Source organism: Scyliorhinus torazame, chromosome 4 (genome assembly GCF_047496885.1).
Source record: "Scyliorhinus torazame isolate Kashiwa2021f chromosome 4, sScyTor2.1, whole genome shotgun sequence".
NCBI lineage: Eukaryota > Metazoa > Chordata > Chondrichthyes > Carcharhiniformes > Scyliorhinidae > Scyliorhinus > Scyliorhinus torazame.
In genome coordinates, this window is record NC_092710.1 from 198,768,423 (window position 1) to 198,793,017 (window position 24,595).

Consider the following 24,595-nt stretch of genomic DNA (forward strand, 5'->3'; position numbering starts at 1 on the left):
CCATTGTAGAATGTGTATTCATGTATATGTTGCTATGAGCTGTACACTGAAAGTGATATGTTGGTAGTGCGGGAGTTCCTTCCAATGTGACTACAGGCATGGCATGTGTTGCTAACTTCGGTTGGCTCTTAATTCGTAATTTGCTCTGTCTGTTTAACCTTTGCTTTAGAGTCGCCAGGTATCTTTATGATACCGCCACGAGGTTCAAGTTCAAGTACTGATTAATAACTCAACACACCAATTAATAAGATTCAAATCAAAACACATTTATTATACACAGTAAATCACTACTCATGCATAAACTCTACTTTCTAGGCTATTCCTATCACTAAAAGGCCTATACTTAGCGTCGGAATTGGCCCACCAGGTCAGGGGAACAAATGGCCTTTAGTTCAGATCCTGAGTCTGCAGGATTCAAAAGCTGGTATGGACTTGTAGATAGGAGCGCCTATCTCGTAGCGAGCGTTGACTGGAAACTTACTTACTTGGTATGGCCGCTGGACAGTTCACTCTCAGAGGTTGCTTCACGTTGTTGAGTGACCCTGTCAGGAAGGACGATTTGAACTTGGGGGCTTTACTTTATAGTCCCCAGGGGCTTCCCGCCTTTCGGAGCGGACCCCGTACCTGGTTCCAAATGATTGGACTGCGTTCCGATCACTTGGATCGATTTCTCCAATACTGGAGTTGTTCCCTGATCGCTGGGCGGTCCCTAAATGTCTGTTGGCCTTCCTCTGTCTTGGCTCCTGCTGGCGCCGAGGAGTCTGGCTTGGCTTTATTCACCTTAACTGTATCTATTGTGCCTTGGAATCGCTCATTATTATGCAGATGGCTGCTATATTGCTATGCAGATGGCTGCTGGTTTCAGTGCTGTCTGGTTCTTTTGCAAGTTTCAATACACATGATTCCTGCACTTGAGAGTCTTTGCCTGTGTTGGCTGAATTTCCTTTCAGCCTTTGCGGTTCTCCATTTTAACTTTGCGGTTCTCCATTTTAAGTAGGGAAGTGGCCAACCCAGGTGGCTACACATGCAAGCGCTTCTGGAGATCTTAACAGTCTTTTGCATTATCCCTACACAGCTCAGCAACTTTACAGGCATATTCTTCTAAGTTAATAAGATTCATTGCAACACAATGTTTTTTAAATTAAGTTTGAACTTGGTTTGTAACCACGGTAGCAGAGTTGTTAGCACTGTTAGCCCCGGGTTCGATTCCCAGCTTGGGTCACTGTCTGTGCGGAGTCTGCACGGGTTTCCTCCGGGTGCTCTGGTTCCTCCACAAGTCCTGAAAGATATGCTTGTTAGGTGAATTGAACATTCTGAATTCTCCCTCAGTGTACCCAGGCGCCAGAGTGTGGTGATTAGGGAATTTTCACAGTGACTTCATTGCATGTTAATGCAAGCCTTGTGACACTAATAAAGATTATCATTAATTCCGCAGTCTTAATGAGCAATAATTTTGCATTAGTCAAAAAAGGGAATAGCTTTTGAAAAGAAAATCTGATGGCAATGGAACCAGCAGCAACTGGATTTGCATAGGTTTAACAAGATAATTAATTTACTTGTGCACAGTTGGACAATCTCTCAATTCTGCTAAGTTTTCTTTCTGTGTTTCTATTTTTGTTCATCAATTTTGATACTGCAGTAGGGGCATAAGCATTCTTGAAGGGATTTCAAAAAGATGCCTGGGAAAGATTAGCACAGATTCGGCTGTGAAAGCACATTCACGGACATGAGAGGAAAGGGAGATGAGATAATAGTTTGCGAGCACAATGGGGTAGGGGTTATTTTTTATGATCAGGAGGTTTAATGACAGCAGATCTGAAGGAGGGATACATTACCTGAAGAGAGTAAAACACATCTAGTTTCCAGATTAGACCAAATCTTCTTAGGTCATTGGTTGAAAACTAAAATTGCAGCTAACTAATTTTATTACCATGGATGCCTGTTGCTGAAAGGTTAATGCTCTGTTTACTAATATACTATTGTTTTTATTGTTTATATAAATTGTATTGTGTAATTATTTTGGTTGCTGATGCTTTAGCCTCTTGGCCAAGTCATTATTGTAAATGATAATTGGTTCGCAATTGACTTATCTAGCTAAATAAAGGTAAACAAAATAAATAAAGACAACGTTTCTACTCTATTATTACAGAAATTATTATTACAGAAATTATTTTGAATTTGGATAGTTTGCCCGTTGCATATTCCATTTTACAAGCTTGGAGCTCCAAGTACAGGTTGCTGTCCTATGTCCATCAGTTTCTTATTTCATTGTGCCACACTTGAAATCGGAAGCTTAAGCAGATACAAAGTTAACTTTTCATGCAAAGCTTTATCATCACAAACTCATGCTCAGTATCATTTATCATTTCAAGACTGAAATGCTGAAATGACTGATCTCCCACTTTCTATATACATCAGCTCATCCAAAACGTTGAAATGTGTGCCCCCTTCGGCACCAAATCCTGTTCCTGCTGACTTGCAATGGCTCACAGTCCTCCAATCCTCATGTTTAAATTCTTCAAAAGGCACACTCTTTCTCATTTTGCCCACTTAAGAAAGAGAGGAGGACCTTTTTCTCTCAGAGGGTTTAATCTTTGAAACTCTTCCTCAAAAGACAGTGGAAGAAGAGTCTTTGAATATTTTTAAGGCAGAGTTAGATAAGACTCTTTACAAGCAAGGGATGAAAGGTTATTGGAGGTAGGCAGGAATATGGAGTTATAGTAAAAATAAGATCATCGATGTTCATATTTAATGGTGGAGCAGATTGAAGTGGCCTACTCCTGGCCCTAATTTATTTGTTTGCATCGCTAACTTCCTCAGTGCTCCAATTCATTTCAAACTCACTTGTTCCACTTTCACTTGATCCACTGGCACATCACCCACACCCCATGTTATCTGTGAGGGTTTCCCAACTTGCAAATCTGCTTTTGTTTTGGTGTGAGAATCATTGAAGTTACAGTGCAGAAGAAAGCCATTCGGCCCATCGAGTCTGCACCGGCCCTTGGAAAGAGCACCCTACCCAAGCCCACACTACTCTATCCGTACATCTACACCCTACCCCCGTAACCCCACCAACCTTTTTTGGACACTATGGGCAATTTAGCATAGCCAATCTACCTAGCCTACACATCTTTGGACTGTGGGAGGAAACCGGAGCACCCGAAGGAAACCCACGCAGACACGGGAAGAACATGCATACTCCACACAGACATTGACCCAAGCCGGGAATCAAACCTGGAACCCTGGAGTTGTGAAGTAACTGGGCTAACCACTGTGCTACCGTGCTGCCCTTAAGGAGGCAAGTGAAACGATAATGAGAATAAACAGCCTAGTCATCATGTAACATTAAAGACTGTTCATTCATGTAAAGAAAAGACAAATATACATGAACAGGACTACTCTACTCACAGACAATTACGGCAGATGAATTTCTAAACACACACAAACAGTTTTTGTATTATTTACCCCTTATTCCAATATGTATCTACGATACCCAAACTCTGTAAGACTTCCCCTGTTCCCCAAACAACATCCAAATTAAATAACCAGCTTAAAGTTATCGCACAATACAGGATGATTCTCAGGTCTGGGAAACTTTTACAGGTCCAGCAAAGATATGTAAAACTGCTGTCACAAAGGTATCCTGTACGGCCTTGGTTAAGACTTAAAGGGCTGGATTCTCCGCCGGCGGGTTGCTCCATTTTCCCGGCAGCCCGGGGGTTACCCGACAGCATGGCGCTGCCCTACAGTGGGAAACCCCATTGACCAGCTGGCGAAAGGGAGCATCCTGCCGGCGGGGTGAACCTGAAATGTGGCGCAGCAGGGCGGAGAATCCAGCCCAAGATGCTGCTTTATGAAACTGCTAGGTGTTAACTGCCTCCCCTTGCTTCTGGTCATCTGGCCAATTATACCTTTGTCCCTCTTTGATTATGCCTGCTGTGTATATGGCTGCATGCCCCTCTCAACTTCCTTGACTATACATTAACATAGGTATACTTCATTATCTTCCCAAACATCTATAAACTGTTTCCCCTCATTAGACATTCACCTTTGATTCACATTTAAACTGCCTTTTAAACTCATTACTGGGGAGAGAAGCACATCACTGGGGCCTTTAGAATATTGCCCATTGCTGCCTGCAGGCAGATTTCTATCTGTTGCTGGGCATCTCGCATCCTAGTATGTTTTGTTAAACTTTTCTTAACTGCAGTTGCTAGACAAATTCATGACAACCCCAATATTGCTCTCTGTGCCAGGTTCTACATGGTCACATTCTTACTCCTGGGTGTCTCTTCCTACCACTTCTTCTACAAGATTTACTCCTGGGTGTCTCTTCCTACCACTTCTCCTACAAAATTTTATAACAACTTACTTTTAGACAGTCCTCCTAATATTATCAATTGGACTTCTTTATGTTTACATGATGCATCAAGAGGTTTTAATAAGTTAAGCAACAATTGATTAGGTACGAGTTGTCCTATATTATAAAGCCAGAAATGATCTGGAATCAATTTCAGTCTGAAACATAGTTTATACTGGAACTGCTTTAAACTAACATGCCACTTGTTTATCACTTTCTGGTTGAACCCAAGGCTGTGTTTACTTTTCCTTGAAACTTTACCAAAAAGCACATGATGAATAAAAAGCAGTATAATGTTAGTAGAAAATCTGAATGCACTATTTGTCCGTGTATAGAAATCTGTGTATAGTAATGCAATCATTGCATTTTAAAGTTGTTTAATGAAAAAGATCAGTTTTTAGGTCCCGAGGTGGTTAGAGACCAATTATGAAAAGAGTATAGAATTGCCCAGCTCCAGATTATCTGTCTCCTTCAGTACTAGCCACGGTTAGTCACCACTGTAGCATCTTAAGAGTTAGTTGCTTTGCCATGTACTGTTCCATTAAAGCTTCGGTCCTGTATCACCTTGCAGCCACTATATATACTCATTCTGACCCTGCGCTACTTCAGGAGTGCAACAGTGGAGGGTACCACCTTGTAGAGCAGTAAACACATAGAAAGTTTCAGAATTTCTCGGTCATGCTTTCACATGATTCCCCAAACTAGTTGGAGCCAGCGATGATTGCATCTTGAAATTTGGATCTTCAATGCAGTGTAGCAAAATGAGGTACAACAAATCGAAAGATATTTCAACTGTCTCTATGCCCCATAACTATCGTTGTGTTGGGTGTTCCGCTATACAGACGAACTAACACAGTTGCAGATGGTACAACTCTATTTTATTACTATCAATAACAACATCTGTAAACTTATGCCTGTGGTTCGTTCTTTACCCTTTAACCTGTGGACCCAGCCCTAACACTATCTTGGAGAGGCACTCAGCACATGGTGTATGTCTGAGTGGCTTGCTGTGAGCTCTGTGCCCTGAGCTGTCTCCTGTTGGAATGAGCGGGAACTGTGGTGTTCCCCATTTTATAGTGCGTGTGCTCTTGCTTGTGATTGGCTGTGATGTTGCGTGTGTGTTGATTGGTCCGTTAATCTGTCCATCAGTGTGTATGTGTGTTTGCACCATGATGTTTATCTGAATATCATGACAACTATGTTCTCTGCTGCAGATGTCACTGTTTGTGTCGTGACCAACTGCAATGTAAACAGTTGTTCTGCAACATCGTCCACGAGTAACTGTTGGGAAATTGTGATAAAATGAAAAATAAGATATCCAATCATTGGGAATGTGTTCTGGTGGTAGTATATTTAAAGAGGAACAAACTATTTAAAAATCGAAATTGTAGAAAATATAGATTGGCTAAGTTGATGGAACTGAGGTTTGTGAGATGCTGATTAGCCTAGCAACACTATAAACAAATGTTTACCGAAAGCAAATTGAAAACAATAGGAACTAGAGTGTCAAAGGTTAAAGTAAAGATGATAAAAGTCCAAAAGAGAAGATGGGGGTGAATTTCACACTTACATTCTAAAGGCTGATTTGACCTGATAAAAGTAATTATCTGAGAGTGTTAGTTTAGACAAGGGAAGATTAAAAAGGAAGTTTACCCTGCGTAAGGGAGATGATTTGAGATCACAGGCCACAGCAGCAAGAGGTGTCCAATCCAACAAGCTGTGCCTGGGGAAAGCTTGTTTGAGAAGCATGTTGTCTCTATCCTAACTCAGAAGCAACACCAACCACATAGCAGAACTAAAAGTGATTTTTTAGATTGTTAGTTCAGATAAGGGAAGATAAAAGGTATAAAAAACAGCATCAAAAATGAATAAGAGGCAAGTTCACCCGATGCAAGGGAACTGTTTTCAGACTGCAGCCTGTTGCAGCAAATTGTGTACATTCCCAACAAGCTGTGCCTGAGAAAGCCTCCGGACCCCCCCCCCCCCCCTCAATCGGCCTGAGCCCCTTCCCCTCAATATATTAAGGGCAGGGCACCCAAGGTGCCTGGGTATTAGCAGGAGTGCCTGGTTCCATCCTGCCCAATGCCGAACGACCATGATCTTGGCAACCCCTCCAGGTGCTGGTAAGCCTAGTCCACCTTTGTGTTATCAGTGCTAAATGGCACCATGGCAAGTTCTCCCAGGCAAGGTGATTATTTCCCGGGCCTTGGAAGAATCATAGGTAGACATATTTAAATGAGCCAAATGGCTCACTGAAATATGTTAATCTGGATCTCATGCTCACTGGGTGAGATCCAGATCGCAACATCTCACGAGATCTAAAGCGAGGCATTCCTAGTGTCGCAAATCTCATGAGAGGCCTCTCATGAGATTTAATCGCCTCGAAGGCGTCATCAAAGCGGGCATGATGAGGCCATTAGATCGCACCCACTGTGTTTAGCCATTAATGTAAGTAACTATTTTGAGTTGACTTTCTTGTAGTGTGCTTACTCTTAAATAAACGTTTTGCTTAAAATCATTACAAAAACGTCTGCAAAATCCTTCACTGGACTTTACATCTTTCCTCACATTATACAAAATGGTAAAATACAGTTCAGAGCAGGCTTTCCAAATTTTCCTTCTGGGATTTGAAATACCTTAGCTTTTAACATCAGTTGTTCTCCTAACAAGAACACAACATATCCAGGCTTTGTGACTCCTCATGCCACCCAGTATGTAACCATCATTTCTCTGGGGAGATAGCAGCATAGCAGTGATGTCACTAGCCTTGTAATCTAAAGCCCCAGGTTAATCCTTGGGGGCTGGGTTCAAATCCCACTACAACTGGTGGAATTTAAATTAAATTAATAAAGTTTGAAATTGAAAGCTAGTCTCATTAATGGTGGCCATGAAACTGACACTGATAGTCACAAAACTCAACCTGTTTCTGCCCTGGTCTAATCTACATGTGATTCCAGACTCCAGACCATGATTAACCTTTATAGTCTCAAATGGGCAGGCAAGCCACTCGGGTCAGGGGCAATTCAAGATGGGCTTTGCCAGTGATGCCCACATCCCATGAAAGAATAGATTTTAAAAGTAACTTTGCGAAATGGGACTACTGCCATTAAGGTGTCCATTTGAAAAGAAGTTCTTTGTTATCAGTGCCCAGAAATTCAATTTGCTTCCTCCTCAACCATTGCATCACTAGTAGCATCTCCATCTTTGCTAGCACTTTCAGCAAATGGGAATATTGACAGTTGGTACTCAGGTGTGTGCTGTTCTTTGAATGTGGCCAATTGCCATAAGATTACAGGAATGGGAGTAGACCATTTAGCATCATGAGCTTGTTCAATCATTCAATTGGATCATGGTTATCCTGTGTTGTAATTACAAGTGCTTGCATTGATTCCATAACCCTGCCTAACACAAATAAATCTCAATTTTGCAATATTCAACTGACCTAGCCTGAACTGTCTGAGGGAAAGAATTACAGATTTCTATTACCCGGAGTATGGAGAAATGATTTATCACATCACATCTGAACAGCCCAATTCAAATTTTATTGTGAAATCTTTATTCTGGACTATTCCACCAAGGGAAATAATTTATCTCTCACGCTCCATAAATCATTTTAAACATAGCCTTCTCCTTAATCTTCTATACTCAAGAAAATATACATTTGTCCAGTAGTGGTTGCCAAGAAACAAGAAATTCCAAGTGTTGGGAGGGCCAGCACCGTAACATAACCTCCATTAATCGTATTCCAGCCCCTCGAGACAAAGGCCAACATTCCATTAGCCTTTTAAAGTACATTTTTGAATCTGCCCACTAACCTTTAGCAATTGCTTTACCTGGATCACTAATCAATCTGTTCATCCAGGGTTTACTCTCTCCATCTCTCTACCTCAAGTTCCTCCTTTAAACCTACCTCTTTGACAGAGCTTTTGGCCATCTGGCCTACTATCTCCTCATGTGGCTCAGCCTTATTCTCTGAAGAAGTATCTTAGGATACCTCCTGTCAAAGGCGCTCTATAAATATAAGCTGCTTTTGTTAACCCATTTAAATTGAATTACCTAACAAATTTAACAAATGTTAAAATAACCCATTGATTTGAAAATTTAGGCCAACAGTTCAAATGGATTAGTTAAGATTTTGTTCACAAAATATAACATTTTTGTTGTCTGCAGATTTGAAATCCCACTTCATAATATTTAACAGCAGGGTTTTTCTGAAACATATTCATATTTTAGAAACTGGATTGGCACTCATGTATTTACAAAGTACCTGTAACATAGGTTTCTATGAACAAATTTTCTAATTCGAAATTATGTTGTGCCAAAGAAGGTTGGTGAAAGAAGTGGATTTTAATGGAACAGAGAGGGGTGGGGCAGCAGGGAGATTTAAGGAGAACATTCCAGAACGCAATGTCTAGATGACTGAAGTAAATGTTTTTATATAACTAGCCTGTTACGGCAAATCAAAAATCTTTGTGTTTTATTTTTCCTTTGAAACAATAGTCAATGAATGCTGGCTATTACACATATTGGTGCTCATGGTTTACAACCAATGGACCATATTTAGCTGGTGAAGTTTGCCCCAGCTTATCCCCACCCTGTGGGAATCATCCAAACATCTTATCAACAATCTATCAAGTGTGTGAAATCAGCAAATATCTTCATGTAATTAATTAAAGTGAACACTGTACTGCTGAGGGATACACAATATTCCCTCAGTGAAAAAAAATATGTTAACCTTTGTGCACCCAATAAGCTCTTGCGATATTTTTTTTTTAAATATAGATACCGCTTGTCTATATAACACTGATTGCATTTCAAACTAATGAATCATATTTAAAATGTATTGACCGAGATCTTTCAGCAACGCGATAAAGCACTATCTGTCAATGCAAGCCTTTTACTTTTATCCTTTGCCCAACACCAACCTTGGCATGGATAGGCAGGTGACCTGAACCCAGAATTTGGTCAATGCTGTAATTAGCTAACTGGAATGTTTCACCACCTTGGTGATGAAATATTTTGGTTACTTTTTTAAAAATCAATTTAGAGTACCCAATTATTTTTTTCCAATTAAGGGGCAATTTAGCGTGGCCAATTCACCTACCCTGCACATCTTTGGGTTGTGGGGGCGAAACCCACGCAAACACGGGGAGAATGTGCAAACTCCACACGGACAGTGACCCAGAGCCGGGATCGAAACTGGGACCTCGGCGCCGTGAGGCAGCAGGGCTAACCCACTGCGCTACCGTGCTGCCCATATTTTGGTTACTTGACTATGCTGTTGAGATTGTCGATTTAATATGTACTGTACTGAGGTATACGGAAGTTAACAAGGATGCTGGTTGAAAAGCAGCATTACTCGAAGGCTTTCAGAGTATGTCAACTGTCAGGGATGTCAACATTACTAATAATAATATTTGCTTATTGTCGCAAGTAGGCTTCAATTAAGTTACTATGAAAAGCCCCTAGTCGCCACATTCCGGCGCCTGTTCGGGGAGGCCGGTACGGTAATTGAACCTGCGCTGCTGCCTTGTTCTGCATTACAAGCCAGCTGTTTATGCCATGTGGCACTTTAATCACCAGCTATGCCACTAAAAAAGTTATTTTGTAAATTATATCAAAACAATGGCCGCCTTGCTCCTCGCCTGGATCCGTGCGTGGCTAGATCGCGGGAGGCGCCAAAATCGGCGTCCGCACTACATGCCAATCGGTTTGCGATCTAATCAACCTGCTGCCATTGGTGGGTTCCGGATCCCACCTGGACATGGTGAGACACCAACTGTCACTAATTAAGGGCAATCGCCATCTCATTAACGTAATGGATGCCCAATATAATTGCCTCCTGGGATCTACCCGTTCCCCAGCGAGACATCACACGAGTGCCATTTAGCACTCTTATTTAGAAACAAAAACCTAGTGCAAAGGCTGCTGAGGAAATCGGAGGAGGCAAGTAGCCATTTTAATTTTTAGGCATGCAGCCCAGGGGCACTGGAACTGCCGTCACAGTGCTGGGACTGGGAGGGGGGAGGCGAGGGGCTCAGTGTCTGCGGGTCCCACAGGCCATCCCCCAAAATTGCGTATACCCATAACAGGGGCAACTGTCTGCCCCACCAAACACTTCCAGGACAGAGCCCTGTGCGTTTATATGGTGAGGTCACTTCAGCTCCCTCGGTCTGACATTGCTAATGCTGTGAGCATTTCACTGCTCTCAAGTGCATTCTTGTGGGTACACGTGCAATGTCTCAGACATGTTTTATTGCCCAGCATTCCAATCAAACCCCGAGTCCTGGACACTTTGCCTGAATCAAGAGGGCATCAGCACCACAGAAGCAGCAGCCAACAACCAAACACTCTAGAGCTGGGCTTCAGCAGAAGGGATATCCCCGCTACCAGAGGGTGAGTGTGTGGATCGGGGGGTACCCGAGCACTTCCCCTAATTTGCCTGGCAGGGGTCTGGAGTCTTGGTGCTGCTGATGTGGCCGGGGGTGATTGCGCAGGGTAGGGTCCCCCAGCAGAATCGGTTCAGTGGATTGCACTCAGAGAATGCAGGAAACACACGACTGAGGGAGGCTTGGGAGATTTGAGGGTCCAGTGGAGAAGCAGTAATTGATTGTTTGTCTCTCTTCCCTCTCAGACTCCTTACAGATATAACAATATGGATGGTGTTGTCGATCACACAGCTGCAGCAGCAGCAGCCCTCGCAGTGCTGGTGGCAGCCCAGGTGGCCAGACGCCAGAGAATGCAGCAGCCGTGTCGACGCAGGCTCGAGGCGGCTCCCCATGTGCAGGGGACCGCTGCATACCCTGGAGACCCGGCCATCCATTAGGCCAGGGAGAGACCCAGAGGGGGAGGCCCGAGGTGCACAGGCGTCATTCATCTTTCAATGAGATGACGGACAACACAGGAAGCTTCGTCTCAACAAGGAAACAGTGCGGCACCTGTGCCTTATCCCGTGGACTTTACACCCATGGAGGATACCCTCTCCCAATGGCGGTGAAGGTCACCGCAGACCTGAAACTTTATGCTACTGGTTCCTTCCAGGGCTCAAGCTGGGGCAGCTGACTATATAAACTTTGAGCTTGACCAAATCCATCAAGATGACTGGCTGCAGGATTCTCCTCCATCACCAGGATGCCCCAGGTCCAGGGGGAATTGTTGACACACATGTCGCCTTGCGTACACCAGGGAGCGCCTTCCATTAACATGGAGGGGTTCCACTCGCTGAAGGTTCAACTAGTGTGTGACCACCATCTTCGGATCATGCACGTGTGTGCACGCTTCCCAGTACTTTGGACTGCTGAAAATGAGGTTCCTATGCCTGAACCGCTTTGTTAATGCACTGCAGTACACCCACAGGGTCGCCTGCTTTGTGGTGGTCTGCTGTGCTGTCCACAACCTGGCACAGCAGTGGGGCGATGTGCTAGAAGAGGAGGATGGTCATATGACTTCAGCAGGGAGAATAAGGACGGGCCAGACCAGGAGGGGCTAAAGGGCGAGCCCAGGGAGGATCCACAGGAGCAGCGGGGCGAAGGAGGACAGGTGGCGTTAGGTGTCACAGACGGAATGTCCAGATGGCCAGAGAGGTCCTGATTCTCATCCACTTCTCATACAATGGGGTTCGTCCATCATAGCATGCCCTCTTCCACCCCCCCAATCCCCCACTTCACTACATCATCTCAGTTCTCCCATCCTCCGCCCATCCACCCCGACCCCCTTTTCCCCATTGATGACCCTCACCCATTTCCCCACTCCTCTTGTCTTTCTGCTGACAACACACTCACACCCATCACCTTCACATGGTGTGCATTGGAGGCTCCTGATCTAGGAGTACTGTGCCTGGGGAGCAGGGGGCAACAGCGAATGTGGGTGCAGGCTGGCCGTTGTGAGGAATAATGTGGCAGAGGCTTTGCATGTATCGGGGTAACAGGTTTTAAAACCCTAATTGTCCTTAGCTACCGATGGGGTCCTGGCCGCTTTACTGGTGACACTGGTGTCGCCATGTCGCCCTATTCTACTTGCGACAATACGCGGTTATTATTGACTTTGAGACGTGCCGGTGTCAGGAGGGGAGGGGGTTCAGAGGAACTGGAGACCACCATCATTCATCTCCCTGGTGGAAGACACCAGGTTGGGGTCCAGCACTCCCTCCTCTCGGACGGTGTCTGTGGGGCCTTGGGTGACTCCATGGGACAGAGTGGCAGCTGGAGTAAATTCCAAAGGGCCCTGCATCATCCGTCCCTGGCAGCTCCCCATTGTCTGCACCATGGTACTGACAATCTCAGTAATGCTCCTCCGCGACTGGGCCACGCCAATGTCACCTGCACCTGTGACATGTCCCCCAGCGACTGGGGTATGCTGTCGAGACCCTCAAGCATGGTTGCCACTGACTGAGCCACACCTTAGACACCATCACTCAAGACATGATGTTGTACTGCACGCTTTCCACGGCGGTCACCACCACAGCAGTATTGGCCTCAGTACCACTCATTGCCGGTAACATCTCTTGCTCCCGTAGCCTTTGGAACCCCCCAATCGGCTAAGCACAAGCCGGAATGTCGCTGGCATCCCCTCCTGAACCTTATGGCGGTCTCCTCGCATCTGCCTGCATCAGCTCTGGGACAACCTTGCCCAGAGATTTGGCATCTGGCTGGGCCTCAGCTGGGTCCTGGGATCCAGTAGACCTCCAACTGCTGACTTCCTTGAATGTTCCTGCCTCCACCTGATGTGCATCAACAACTGTGTGGGCATCCATCTCACACATGGATGGGTTGTGCTGGTGGATGCCAGGGCACAGGCACGGTGGTATTATGCTGGAGGGTGTGAGGTGCCAGCCGCTGACTCATTGGGGGCTAGGATAGTGGCAGGCGGGACTGGTGCCAGGGGGCCGGTTTCAACCTGGTAGAAGTCACTGGTCTCCTTCCTGCACTTCCCCCAGGTAGCATTAGAGGCCCTGTGGGTGGTCCTCTAACCCCCTCGGGGAAGCAGAGAGTCCCGTCATGCCTCCACGGTGTCCAGAAGCCTGGCCAGGTCAGCATCCCCGAAACATGGAGCAGGTCTACGTAGTGGCGTAGCTTGTGGGCTGCCTGGAGGGTGTTAGGAGGGAGCGTTTATGAGCAGCTCCACCTTGTTAGTGGGGAGCAGCCAGGCTCGGCCATCGGGAAGCACCCGGGAAATCACGCCCCGAATGTGGGCCAAGTCCTTTAGCAATTAAAATAAACAATCTGGATATCACTGAAAGAACATTTGGTTGGGTGGATATGCTCCTTATAGCCCACAATAAATGCACCATTTGAGTTGCACAATAGTCATATTTCAGGGTAAATGGATAATAAAACTCAAGTTCTGATGGGAATAAAATGCTCAAGGTACATGTTTCGCTGCTTTCAGTGGACCATCATAAATCCAAATGTAGAATCAAAAACCACATGTCAGTCTTGACTCTTTCTGCAATTTGCAAACAAAGTATGTTCTGAGTTTGCAATCTCGAGCTGAACTTTGATACCCATTTTTTCTCAAATTCTGATCTAATGCAGGCTATTTAATGGTGAGCTGTGAGGCAGTTGCAAGCACTGTCCAAAGTACAAGCTAATCAACCCTGCCTGTGTGGAGCTGATTTCTGGTTACCAAGCAGCAGAGTTTACAGCTTAAAGCATGGAAATGTGGAATTCACATGGGTCTCCTTTGGAGGAAAACCATTGGCATACTACAAACTACTACTTTTATTTGTTTCGGTGTTAATTTTTCCCTTTGTTTTCTCCCTTCGCAGCCTCCATTCGCAGCTGATGTAGCTATAAAACTGGTGTTCTGTGAATTGAATATTGAGCATCTTAGAGTGAAATAACATGATCGGACAAATAATGCAAGAGATTATTCTACTTGGTGCTTCCACAGTACTTGGCTTGCCCAAAATGAGTGCCTTTAAACCCTTTGAAAAGATCAACCTCAACACTTCTGACTTCGTGAATTACTACCACATCTCCGACCTCCCTTATTTCTCCAAGATCCTTGAGTGATACTTTCATCTCCCAAGTCTGTGCCCATTTCATCTGAAACTCTCTTTACCTCAAGGCAAATTTCAGCCCTCCAAAAGTGCCAAAAATGTCCTAGCTAAAAACACATACAAAATTCTCTGACTGTAATAAGGATTGATTATTCCTCCTCTATCTCTCTGCAGCTTGCAACTCTGTCAGCCATATGATCCACCACCAACACATGTCCACCTTTATTCAGCTTCAATCTGTCCTTCATTTATTGCACTTATTTCAGCAATGGCTTCGCTTCCTGTTCCAACAATATCACTAGAATCCCTCAAGGATCTATCCTTCATCATTTCTCTGCCTCATCTACATTCCTCCTCTTAGCAACACCATCTTTAGACATGTGCTCAGCATCCACATGTATGCTAATAACACCCAGTTCTGCCTTGCTCACAAAATGCTTCTTCATTATCCAGTCTTGGATAAGTCATACTTCCCTCCATCTAAACATATAGAAAACCAAATCCATTGTTGTCAGCTCCTCAGCTGAAACTCTCTACCCTTCCCACCAAAGCCATCTTCTCCCTGACAGAACACCTGCTGAACCAGGCTTTTCACAATCTCCATGTTCTAAAGCTGAATTTCCACCTCATATTCCTCCATCAAATGACCACCTATTTTCATCTCTTAACATCACCTGCCTGTTCCCCATATGAAATTGAAACCCTTATTTCATACCTGATGCAATTATTCTGAAGCTCTACAACTTACTGTTCTGTCACCCATGACATGTATATTCCAGTTGACCAAAATAACAGTGATAGTGCACTATCCTGCTTTCTGTCACCACCTCCTATCTCGTTACCTCCCTTTCCTCTTCAATTCCTACCTGCTTTGCGAAGCGTTTGGTCACTTATCCTAATCTTTCCTTTGGTCCATTTCCCTTATATTGCCACACCTTTGGGCATTTTTAATGCAAATTCTCGTTGACTCTAATCACTGAAATCTTCTAAAGAGGGATTTGGGAGTATCAGCTATCCAAAACAAAGAAATGCATACAAAAACCTAATTAGTGATGTCCAGTTTCCAGCAAAAGTTCAAAGTTTCAGTGGAACAAACATTAAAAGTATGAGCACAGGTTTGTGCTCAAATATATATAAAGCATTTACCGTGGCACAAAGTGACACTGGCACCCAACACTACGGAGATCTGAGTTTTAGGGATATGTTCTGTTTGACCACATCTCAATTTTTTGAGTTTTTTTCCTTTTACCGATTGCTTGATATCCATTGTTTTATTACCAGAATAAGATGTCTTTCAGAAATACAGGGTGTTGTTTTTTGGATTTCGGATTAGGTTTAGTGCGTCAACCTGCCCAAGTGTTTACCTGCATGATCCTTTTCGGTGCATTATCAAGCAGCTCCATGTGTAGTGAGCAGTTAGCTGTTTGCATTAAAAAACCCTTTCGAAATTTTCATGTGTGCTAAATTCAAATAAATTAGCAAACTAGAAACACAAATTGTGCCACTTTTTGGGGGGCTTTGTAGATCATAGGTCACAGTTGTGTAGGATCTATGGCTGAAATTTGAACACCCTACAGGTATCTTACAACATGTCAATTACTGGCTAGCCAAGAATAGCATTATACAAAAAGTTCTGCTTGATCAAATGTAGGAAATGAACTGCTGAGAAGTCATAGAGCACAGAAATGGCCCTTCAGCCCATCGTGTCTGCGCCAGTCAAAAACAGCCACCTAACCATTCTACTCCATTTTCCAGCACTTGGCCCATAGCTTTGTATGCCCTGTCGTCGCAAGTGCACATCCAAATACTTATTTAAATGTCACGAGGGTCTCTGCCTCCACCACCATTTCAGGCAGTGAGATCCAAACTCCTACCACCCTCTGGATAAAAAGGTTTTTCCTCACATCCCCTCTAAACCTCTTACCCGTTATCTTAAATCTATTCCGCCTGGTCATTGACCCCTCCACCAAAGGGAAAAGCTTGTTCCTGAGAGCAAAAGAAAAAATAAATTATGCTCGCCTTTCAAAATAAAACATTTTAATTAATTGTTAACCAGCTGACTGATGAGGCTGTTAATGAACAGCAAGAGATTTCATAAGTGCAATGCAAGCTCATCCAAATCACAGTCTTGAAACATTTTTAGCTAGACAGGTTTAAAGCCGCATAAAGCAAAATACTGTAGATTCTGGAAACTTGAAACAAGCAGAACATGCTGGAGAGGAGTGGCAAGTTAACATTACAGGCATAACCCTTCATCGGGTCTAAAGTTACAGTCACTTGAAAATATAACTTTCAGAATAAATTAACTGGTAAAGAATAAATGCCATTAATGTGGTTTTTTTTGCAACTGTCCTTTGGATTGTTTCTGCACTAAATAAATTAGTTCTTATAAACTACTTTTCAAAGTGTATGAAGTACCATGAGAAAAACTGTTTGAGGTTTATCCGTGTGATTATTCATAGAAACAGGCATTTGCAGTTGGAGCCTGGAAGCAGCTTTGGAATAAACAGAGAGAGAAATCTGTCAGGAGCTGTTGACCCAGCAGCAAAGGGTTATTAGAAACCGTGAGTGTTGACTGAGCAAGAAAGCTACAAGGCCAATGACTGAGCTGCAAAATCCACAATCATGAGTTGCTTAGCGGAGAGATGTCGAGCCAGATGCTGTGGGAAGGACCCCAAGAAAACGCATACCTTGCAGAATAGAAGTACTTGGGAGAATCAAACTGAATCTCTGAGAGCTTTGCCACACTTTGGTTTTGTACCAAGTAAAGCAACCCTCAAGATCCTGTAGACTGTAGAGTACAGTGGAACTCTTGGGTGGAAATAACACTAGAACGGAGGTGTCATGTTGAAAATTTGAACTTAACACAATATTTTATAAATAAACACTTATTCTTTAAGTTAGTACTTTTCTTTCTCTTTAATTCTTATACAGTAAAATAATTTGTTTAAAACGTGAAACCCTTGTGATGTAATTCTTTCAATTAATAACTGGTAGTTCAATTTTCACATTAAATATTACTGGACTCCACCAAGATCATAGCACAATTAAAACTTTACAATTGAGTCCAATGTCTTCAACTTGGAAGGGAACCCAAAAAGTATGGAAATCTACTCCTGTACAGCTTTCCAGTGAGCACTGTTGAAAAGTGAACATGTGGATTAAGGGTGAGAAAAGGATTAGACCAATGATGAACTCTTTTCAAATAGCTTGCTGCTACTCACTTCCATGTGGAATGTTAGCCACTTAAGCGAAGTGCTAAAGGCTGTTGTCACACTTCAGAAGAAAACAAAAGAAATAATGGCACAGAAAGAGGCCATTCAAGTCATCATGTCTGCACATGCTGAAAAATTAAAACCTAGCTACCCATTGTAACCTTCCAGGACCTGGGTGTAGCCTTGCAGTTTACAGCACTTCAGGTGCAGATCAAGATACCTTTTAAATTATTTGAAGGATTCTGCCTTCACCACCAAACCCAGCAGTGAATTCCAGACACCTACCATCTTCCAGGTGAAGACCATTTTCCTCATCTCCCCTCTAACTGTTCAATCACCTGAAATCTGTGCCCCTGGCAATTGACCACTCCAGTGGGGGAAACAGGGCATTCCTGTCTACTCTATCTAAACCCCTCATAATCCTGTACACCTAATTTAAGTTACCCCTCAGCCTCCTCTGTTCCAAGGAGATCAACACCCCTATTCAATCTTTCCTCATAGCTGCAAGTTTTAGAGCCCTGGCAACATTCTTGTAAATCTCCTCTCAACTCCCACCAGAGCAATTATGTCCTGCCTGTAATGTGGTGACCAGTACTGTACACAAAGAAACAGCTGTGGCATAACCAGTCACCAGACCTGTTCCCAGGATGGCGTGCCTATCCTATGAAGAGCGATTGGGAAAACTGGGCCTGGATTCTCTCGCGTTTCGAATAATGAGGTGATCTCATTGAATCCTACAAAATAATTAAAGGGATAGACAGGGTGGATACAGGCAAGATTTTTCCCTTAGTTGGGGAGTCTGGAACCAGAAAAGCAATTCCAAAATAAGGGTGAAACCACTTAGGACCGAGATTAGGAGAGTTTGTTTTACTCAGAGGGTTGTGGATCTTTGCAATTCTCTACCACAGAAGGCTGAAAAAGCATGGTCATCGGGTATGTTTAAAGCAGAGATTGACAGATTTCTAAATATTAATGGCATAAAGAGATATGAGGGTAATGTGGGGAAAAAGGCATTGAAGTGAATGATCAGCCATGATCGTATGATGAATGGTCTATTCCTGCTCCTATATTCCTATCTCTGGATTCTTTGGAATTCCCACAGAAGAGGAAAAGGCACAAATAATACAGTACTATAGAATAATGTGTGGAGGACCTTGAGACATTTCCTGATATTTCATATCACCAGTTCTGAAAATGGTTGGGCCTAGGCCACTACCTCGAGGAACTCCTGCAGCAACATACCATAACTGAGATGACTGACCTCCAACAGCCACAACCATCTTCCTTTATGCCAGGTATGACAAACAGTGGAGAGTTTCGCCCCAGATTCCCATTGACTTCAGTTTATCCAGGGCTCCTTGATGCCACACTCGATCAAATGCTGCCTTGATGTCAAGTGCAGTCACTCTCACCTCACTGCTGGAGTTCAGCTCTTTTATCCATATCTGGACCAAGGCTAAGTCAGGGCGGAGTGACCCTAGCAGAACCCAAACTGAGAGTCAGGGAGCAGATTATTCCTAGAAGTCCCACCTGATAGCACTGTCGATGACATCTTCCATCAGTTTGCTGATGATCAAGACTAAACTGATGGCACAGTTAGTGGCTGAATTGGATTTGTCCTGCTTTTTGTGGACAGGACATACCTGGGTAATTTTCCACATGTGTCCCAATATTTCTTTACGCAGCTCATTGTTAAATTTTGTTTTGTGACTCACCTGTGAAGCACACTATAATGTTTTATTATATTTTTAAAAATAAATTTAGAGTACCCAATTATTTTTTTCCAATTAAGGGACAATTTAGCATGGCCAATCCACCTACCCTGCACATCTTTGGGTTAGAACATAGAACATGCAGTGCAGAAGGAGGCCATTTGGCCCATCGAGTCTGCACCGACCCACTTAAGCCCTCACTTCCTCCCTGTCCCCGTAACCCAATAACCCCTCCTATCCTTTTTGGACACGAAGGGCAATTTAGCATGGCCAATCCACCTAACCTGCATCTCTTTGGACTGTGGAAGGAAACCGGAGCACCCGGAGAAAACCCACGCAGACACGGGGAGAATGTGCAGACTCCGCACAGTGTCCCAGCGGGGAATCGAACCTGGGACCCTGGCGCTGTGAAGCCACAGTACTAGCCACTTGTTCTACCACGCTGCCACAATTGCTCAGGGTTGTGGTGGTGAAACCCACGCAAACACGGGGAGGATGAAAACGCCACACGGACAGTGACCCAGGGCCAGGATTTGAACCCAGGCCCTCAGCGCCGTAGGCAGCAGTGCTAACCACTGTGCTACCATGCCACCCGATGTTTTATTACATTAAATGCACTATATAAATAAAAGTCATCATCAAACTCATTTAGCACTTGTGTTATATCTGTTCCAAATACAGACAGTGATATCATTGGGATCTGCAGCTTAGGTTGTGGGGTTACAGGGATAGCAGCGAGTGGGCATGGGTAGAATGCTCATTTGAAGAGTCGTTGTAGACTCGATGGGCTGAATGGCCTCTTTCTGTACTGTACAGATTCTATGTATTGTATGGTGTAATTACATCACTGAACTCTCGACTGGTTGGTTCATAGAATCCCTACTGTATGGGAGGATGCCATTCATCCATCGAGTCTGTACTGACTCTCCAAAAGAGCACTCCATGTAGGCCCAAGCCCTAACCCTGTAACCACGTGCCAATCCACCTAACCTGCACATCCCTGGGCTGCGGGAGGAAACTGGAGCGCCCAGAGGAAACCTACACAGACACCGGGAGAATGTGCAGTCTCCAATCAGATAGATAGTCGCTCAAGGCTGGAATCAAACCCGGGTCCCTGCTGCTGTGAGGCAGCAGTGCTCACCACAGGTTTTTCCTTTTAAAGAGTAGAAAATAAATTTCAATGTAATCAATTGCACACACACCAAAAGTAATCTATTAAAAAAATTGATAGCCTTAAGCAGAGATTAACTGTCTTAACACTGATTATCCCAGTCACACTGGTGATTTGCATTCAACCCTTATCAGGACTGGTTGCATTTGAAAATGATGCGTAGCTGAATCTAGTGTACAGGAGCAGTATATCTCATTTTATGCACAGTGGCATCCAGCTTTATGTACATGCAATGAGATATAGTTCATGTTTACAGTTGCAAGATAATGCAACACATGCACTGCAACAGCATAGCACAGTAAATGCAGTACAACTTGAACGTATAAATTTGAACAAAGGTGACCAAGACTGTCATTCTATTATCACCATTTTAAGTGCTGACGGTCACCTTTTATAGTTGGCAAAGTTCTCAGTATCAAAAGCACAGTCAGCTGTTAATCCATTTAACCGCAAGTGTACAGAGCTGTACAAATCCTCCCCCTCAATTGTAACGTGGCTGCCCAGCATAACAGCGAGTACCTGCACCTATGGATACACACTGTCATTTGGGTCATGAACCATCCGTGGCTTTCGCAACCATGCCCCTCGCCTCAGGTGTGGTGATTCTCAAGTTCAACCAGCACCAGTCAGCTCTCCCCCTCAAAAGGGGAAAGCAGCCCCATGTCACCTGGGACTATGGCGACTTTACCTGTGTCAGGTAGCAGCAATGTTGATCAACCCTGTACTGCACCCGTTTAAAAAAATGTTTACAATTTGATTTTGTTCTGCAACAATGTTTTGAGAAGAAAATATCACCGAGGTGCATTTAAATCTGAGTGATTTAAACAATGTATTAGACGTGGTTTGAATAGATTCACTAAAGTTCGTGGCAGGAGTTGCCCGAAATGTAATTTATTTTATTTACATTCACGTTTTGAATTCACAAGGCTGTTAAAGGTGCGGGAACATTGATACTTTCAGCTTCCGAGACACGACTATATATATTTATGCTGAAAAAGGTGCAGATTTAGGAGTTACTGAAGCGTGTTTGTTATTAAGTTTCTGGGTTTGGTTGTAGCATGGTGTGAGGGGCTCCTGTTTACCCGCCGGGGGGATGAAGCGAGGAGGTTCCAGCTGCAGGAGAATCGCACTCTTTATACAAAACCACCACCTCCAGTAAAAAACCTAAACCCCAACAAGTTGGGAACTTTGCTCCCCGGTGTCTCCGGGTGCGTTCGGGCGGAGGGAGGGGGGGGCGTGGTCAATTGGGAATTCTGGTGACTTTATTAGCCTGGAAGTTGCTATTTTCAACACGAAGAACATTTCAGGAGCAAATGTTTTGAAGTTGTGAACTTATGGGAAGGGGAAGGGGGGGTGTGGATGACTTTTGTGCTGTTCCACAGCACTGGCCAGACTACTTCTTACCTTGACATACAGAGAAATCTCGAACTGCTGGTGATCCTCGCCGCTTTCACGCGGGCTGCCGTTGAAGTGCCTGCTGTAGATCTCGGCGCTCTGGCTGTCACTCTGCACCCCCGGGCTGTGGAACACCTCTTGGTAAATGCCGCTGTCCGGCTGCTCGCCCTGCTCCGAGCCGTTCTGCTGCTGCAGCTGCTCGCTGAGCTCCACACTCTCCCGGCTGGAAGCAGCCGACGAGCAGGAGGAGCGGGGGGAGGAGGAGGACGGGGGCGAGCGGGGCACCTCGTCGTATTCCGGCTCCACTTCGCCCACCTGGAGGGAGGTGCCGTAAGTCACCGCCAGCTCCACGGCGGGGCTTTCGTAGACGTTTTCCCCCAGGCCGTTCTCCATGGGTGTGCGCCGGCGGCTGGCCCCCGGGACCGGTCTCCTGTCACTGGTTAGCGGCTGAGCTGAGGGCTCAGACTGGATGTTTGCAGAGGTGGAGCGGACGAGGTGCGCACTGGTTGCTATTGGAGACGCGCTCTTTCCAAAAAGAAGGAAAGCCAGAAGTTAGCCGTCCGTGCAATACTGCCAAATGAAATGGAACAAAAATAAAACCTTGTAACGGTGCAAGTTACAGAAACATTTGCAACACTAAAAAGATTATGATATTTATATGATCCAAATTTTTCTGAGTAAATCATTAACTACCTTGCTGATTTACAACTCACCAATGGGTAAGCTGTTAACTTCCCACAAGGACATTTATTTTCTAAGCATTATCTATATATTATTGTTAACCTGATCGTGCGCAAGGCGTTTTGAAGGGTTGTTTGATCAGGTCACTGAGGTGTTTGACAACGTTTTGGGCAGCTGCTTTGCTCAATCGCTTTTGAAGGTGATTAAATGGACGAGGCGCCTCCAGAGGCGGAAGGAAAGAGCGAATGCCCCCCGCCAGAGAAGGAAAAACCCACCCCCAAAAATAAAAACAATGATATCAGGTTGATATCTCTCCTAGATATGGAAAATTCAGAGAGGAAGTGGAAAAGGAAATCAAAGAGGCAAAGAAAGTATGAAAAGAGACCGACAGCTGACAGAAAAGGGCAGGGGAGTGGGAATTATAGAGAGCCAGCAGGGGCGCGATGGCCCGGCGATCTCCTCCTGTCCTGTAGCCATTCTACGATTCTATAAAAGCGGGAGCAGGGGTGAATTTTAAGATGCAATTGACAGGAGAAAATTGAAGCTGGAAAGGGGACATTTACACCGGGGTGCAATAACTCATATTGCTATAAATGCCTTCAATATAAAACATAACATTACCTTCAACATACACCATGGTGCTTCACAGATGGACACAATGATGGTGGAGACCGAGTCAGAATGGCAGGGATTAAGGGGGACTACCAAAAGCTAGGGTTTAATGGGTTCTTTGAAAAAGCTGGGAGAGGAACAGAGACAGCGAGCTTTCAGTAGTTCCGAAGATTAGGACTTAAGTTGATGGTAAAGTGAGCAAAGAGAGGGACTGTTGCCCAGAGCATGATTTATGTGAGAGATAGGTTGTGTCTCACATTTCTGTGACTGCACCATCGTGATTAATGCTAAACTGGACAAAATTTCAAGTAAATATTTATTATATCCCATACGGAAGACGTGATAACACATCTTCATTATCCATACGAATTACGAGCAGGGATAGGCCATTCAGCCCTTGAGCCTGCTCCGTCATTCAATGAGATTGTGGTTGATTTGATTGTGTCCTCTATTACTCCTTATATATACATTTTGACTCCCTAGTAAGTCAGGAATCTATCTAACTCAGCCTTAAAATATTCTGTGGCTCTGTCTCCACCACTCTCTGAGGAAGAGAATTTCACAGACTAAGGACTGAAAGAAAAAAAATCTCTTAATATCCATCCTAAGTGGGAGACCCCTAATTTTTAAACAGTGTCTCCTAGTTCACTAGTCTTTCTCATAAAGGGAAACATCCTCTCAGCATCCATTCTGTCAAGTATGTTTCAATAAATCAGCCCATCCTTCGAAACTCCAATGGACACAGGCCTAAACTGTCCAATCTTTCCTCAGAGGAAAATACATTCATCCCAGGAATCAGTCAAGTAAACTTTCTCTGCACTACTTCTGATGCAATTATTTCCTTTCTCAAATAGGGAGGCCAAACCTGTACACAGTACTCTAGGTGTGATCTCACCAATGTCCTATGTAACTAGTAAAACTTCCCTGTTTTTAAATTCCAAATTCCTCTTGCAATAAACAATAATATTAGATTTGACTTCCAAATAACTTGGTGTATCTTCACACTAACTTTGGTGATTCGTGTACCAGAACATCCAGACTCCCCTGCACCACAGAGTTTTGTAATCTATCCATTTAAATAATGTGATTTTCTTGCCGCGAAAGTGGACAAGTTCACATTTTTCCTACATTATACTCCACCAGCCAATTTTGTGCCCACTTACAGACTCTTTGTTCTCTTCAAAATTTCCTCTCTTACCTGTCTTAATGCCATCAGAACATTTAGTCGCCACATATTTGGTCCCTTCCTCCAAATCGTTGATATAGATTGTATATCATTGAGGCTCTAGCATTGATCCCTGTGGCACTTCAATCATTACATCTTGCCAATCAAATATCCACAATTAAGCATTCTCTCTATTTCCTGTTAGCAAACCAAACTTATCTATGCTAATATGTTACTCCCAACACCATGAACTCTTCTTTTGTGTGGTAAGTTTTGATGTGGCA

At 44.1% G+C, this 24,595-nt stretch overlaps 1 protein-coding gene across 1 annotated transcript in view; it reads right to left on the minus strand.

The window, feature by feature from the left end:
• The window catches only part of LOC140410683 (chloride intracellular channel protein 5-like), a 211,692-nt gene extending 189,215 nt beyond the window's left edge, over positions 1–22,477 (minus strand). Inside the window, exon 1 of the mRNA XM_072499083.1 lies at positions 21,863–22,477. Coding sequence (XP_072355184.1) covers positions 21,863–22,246 — 384 coding nt within the window. The 5' untranslated portion in view covers positions 22,247–22,477. The remainder of the gene's footprint in view (positions 1–21,862) is intronic.
• Positions 22,478–24,595: the final 2,118 nt, after the last annotated feature.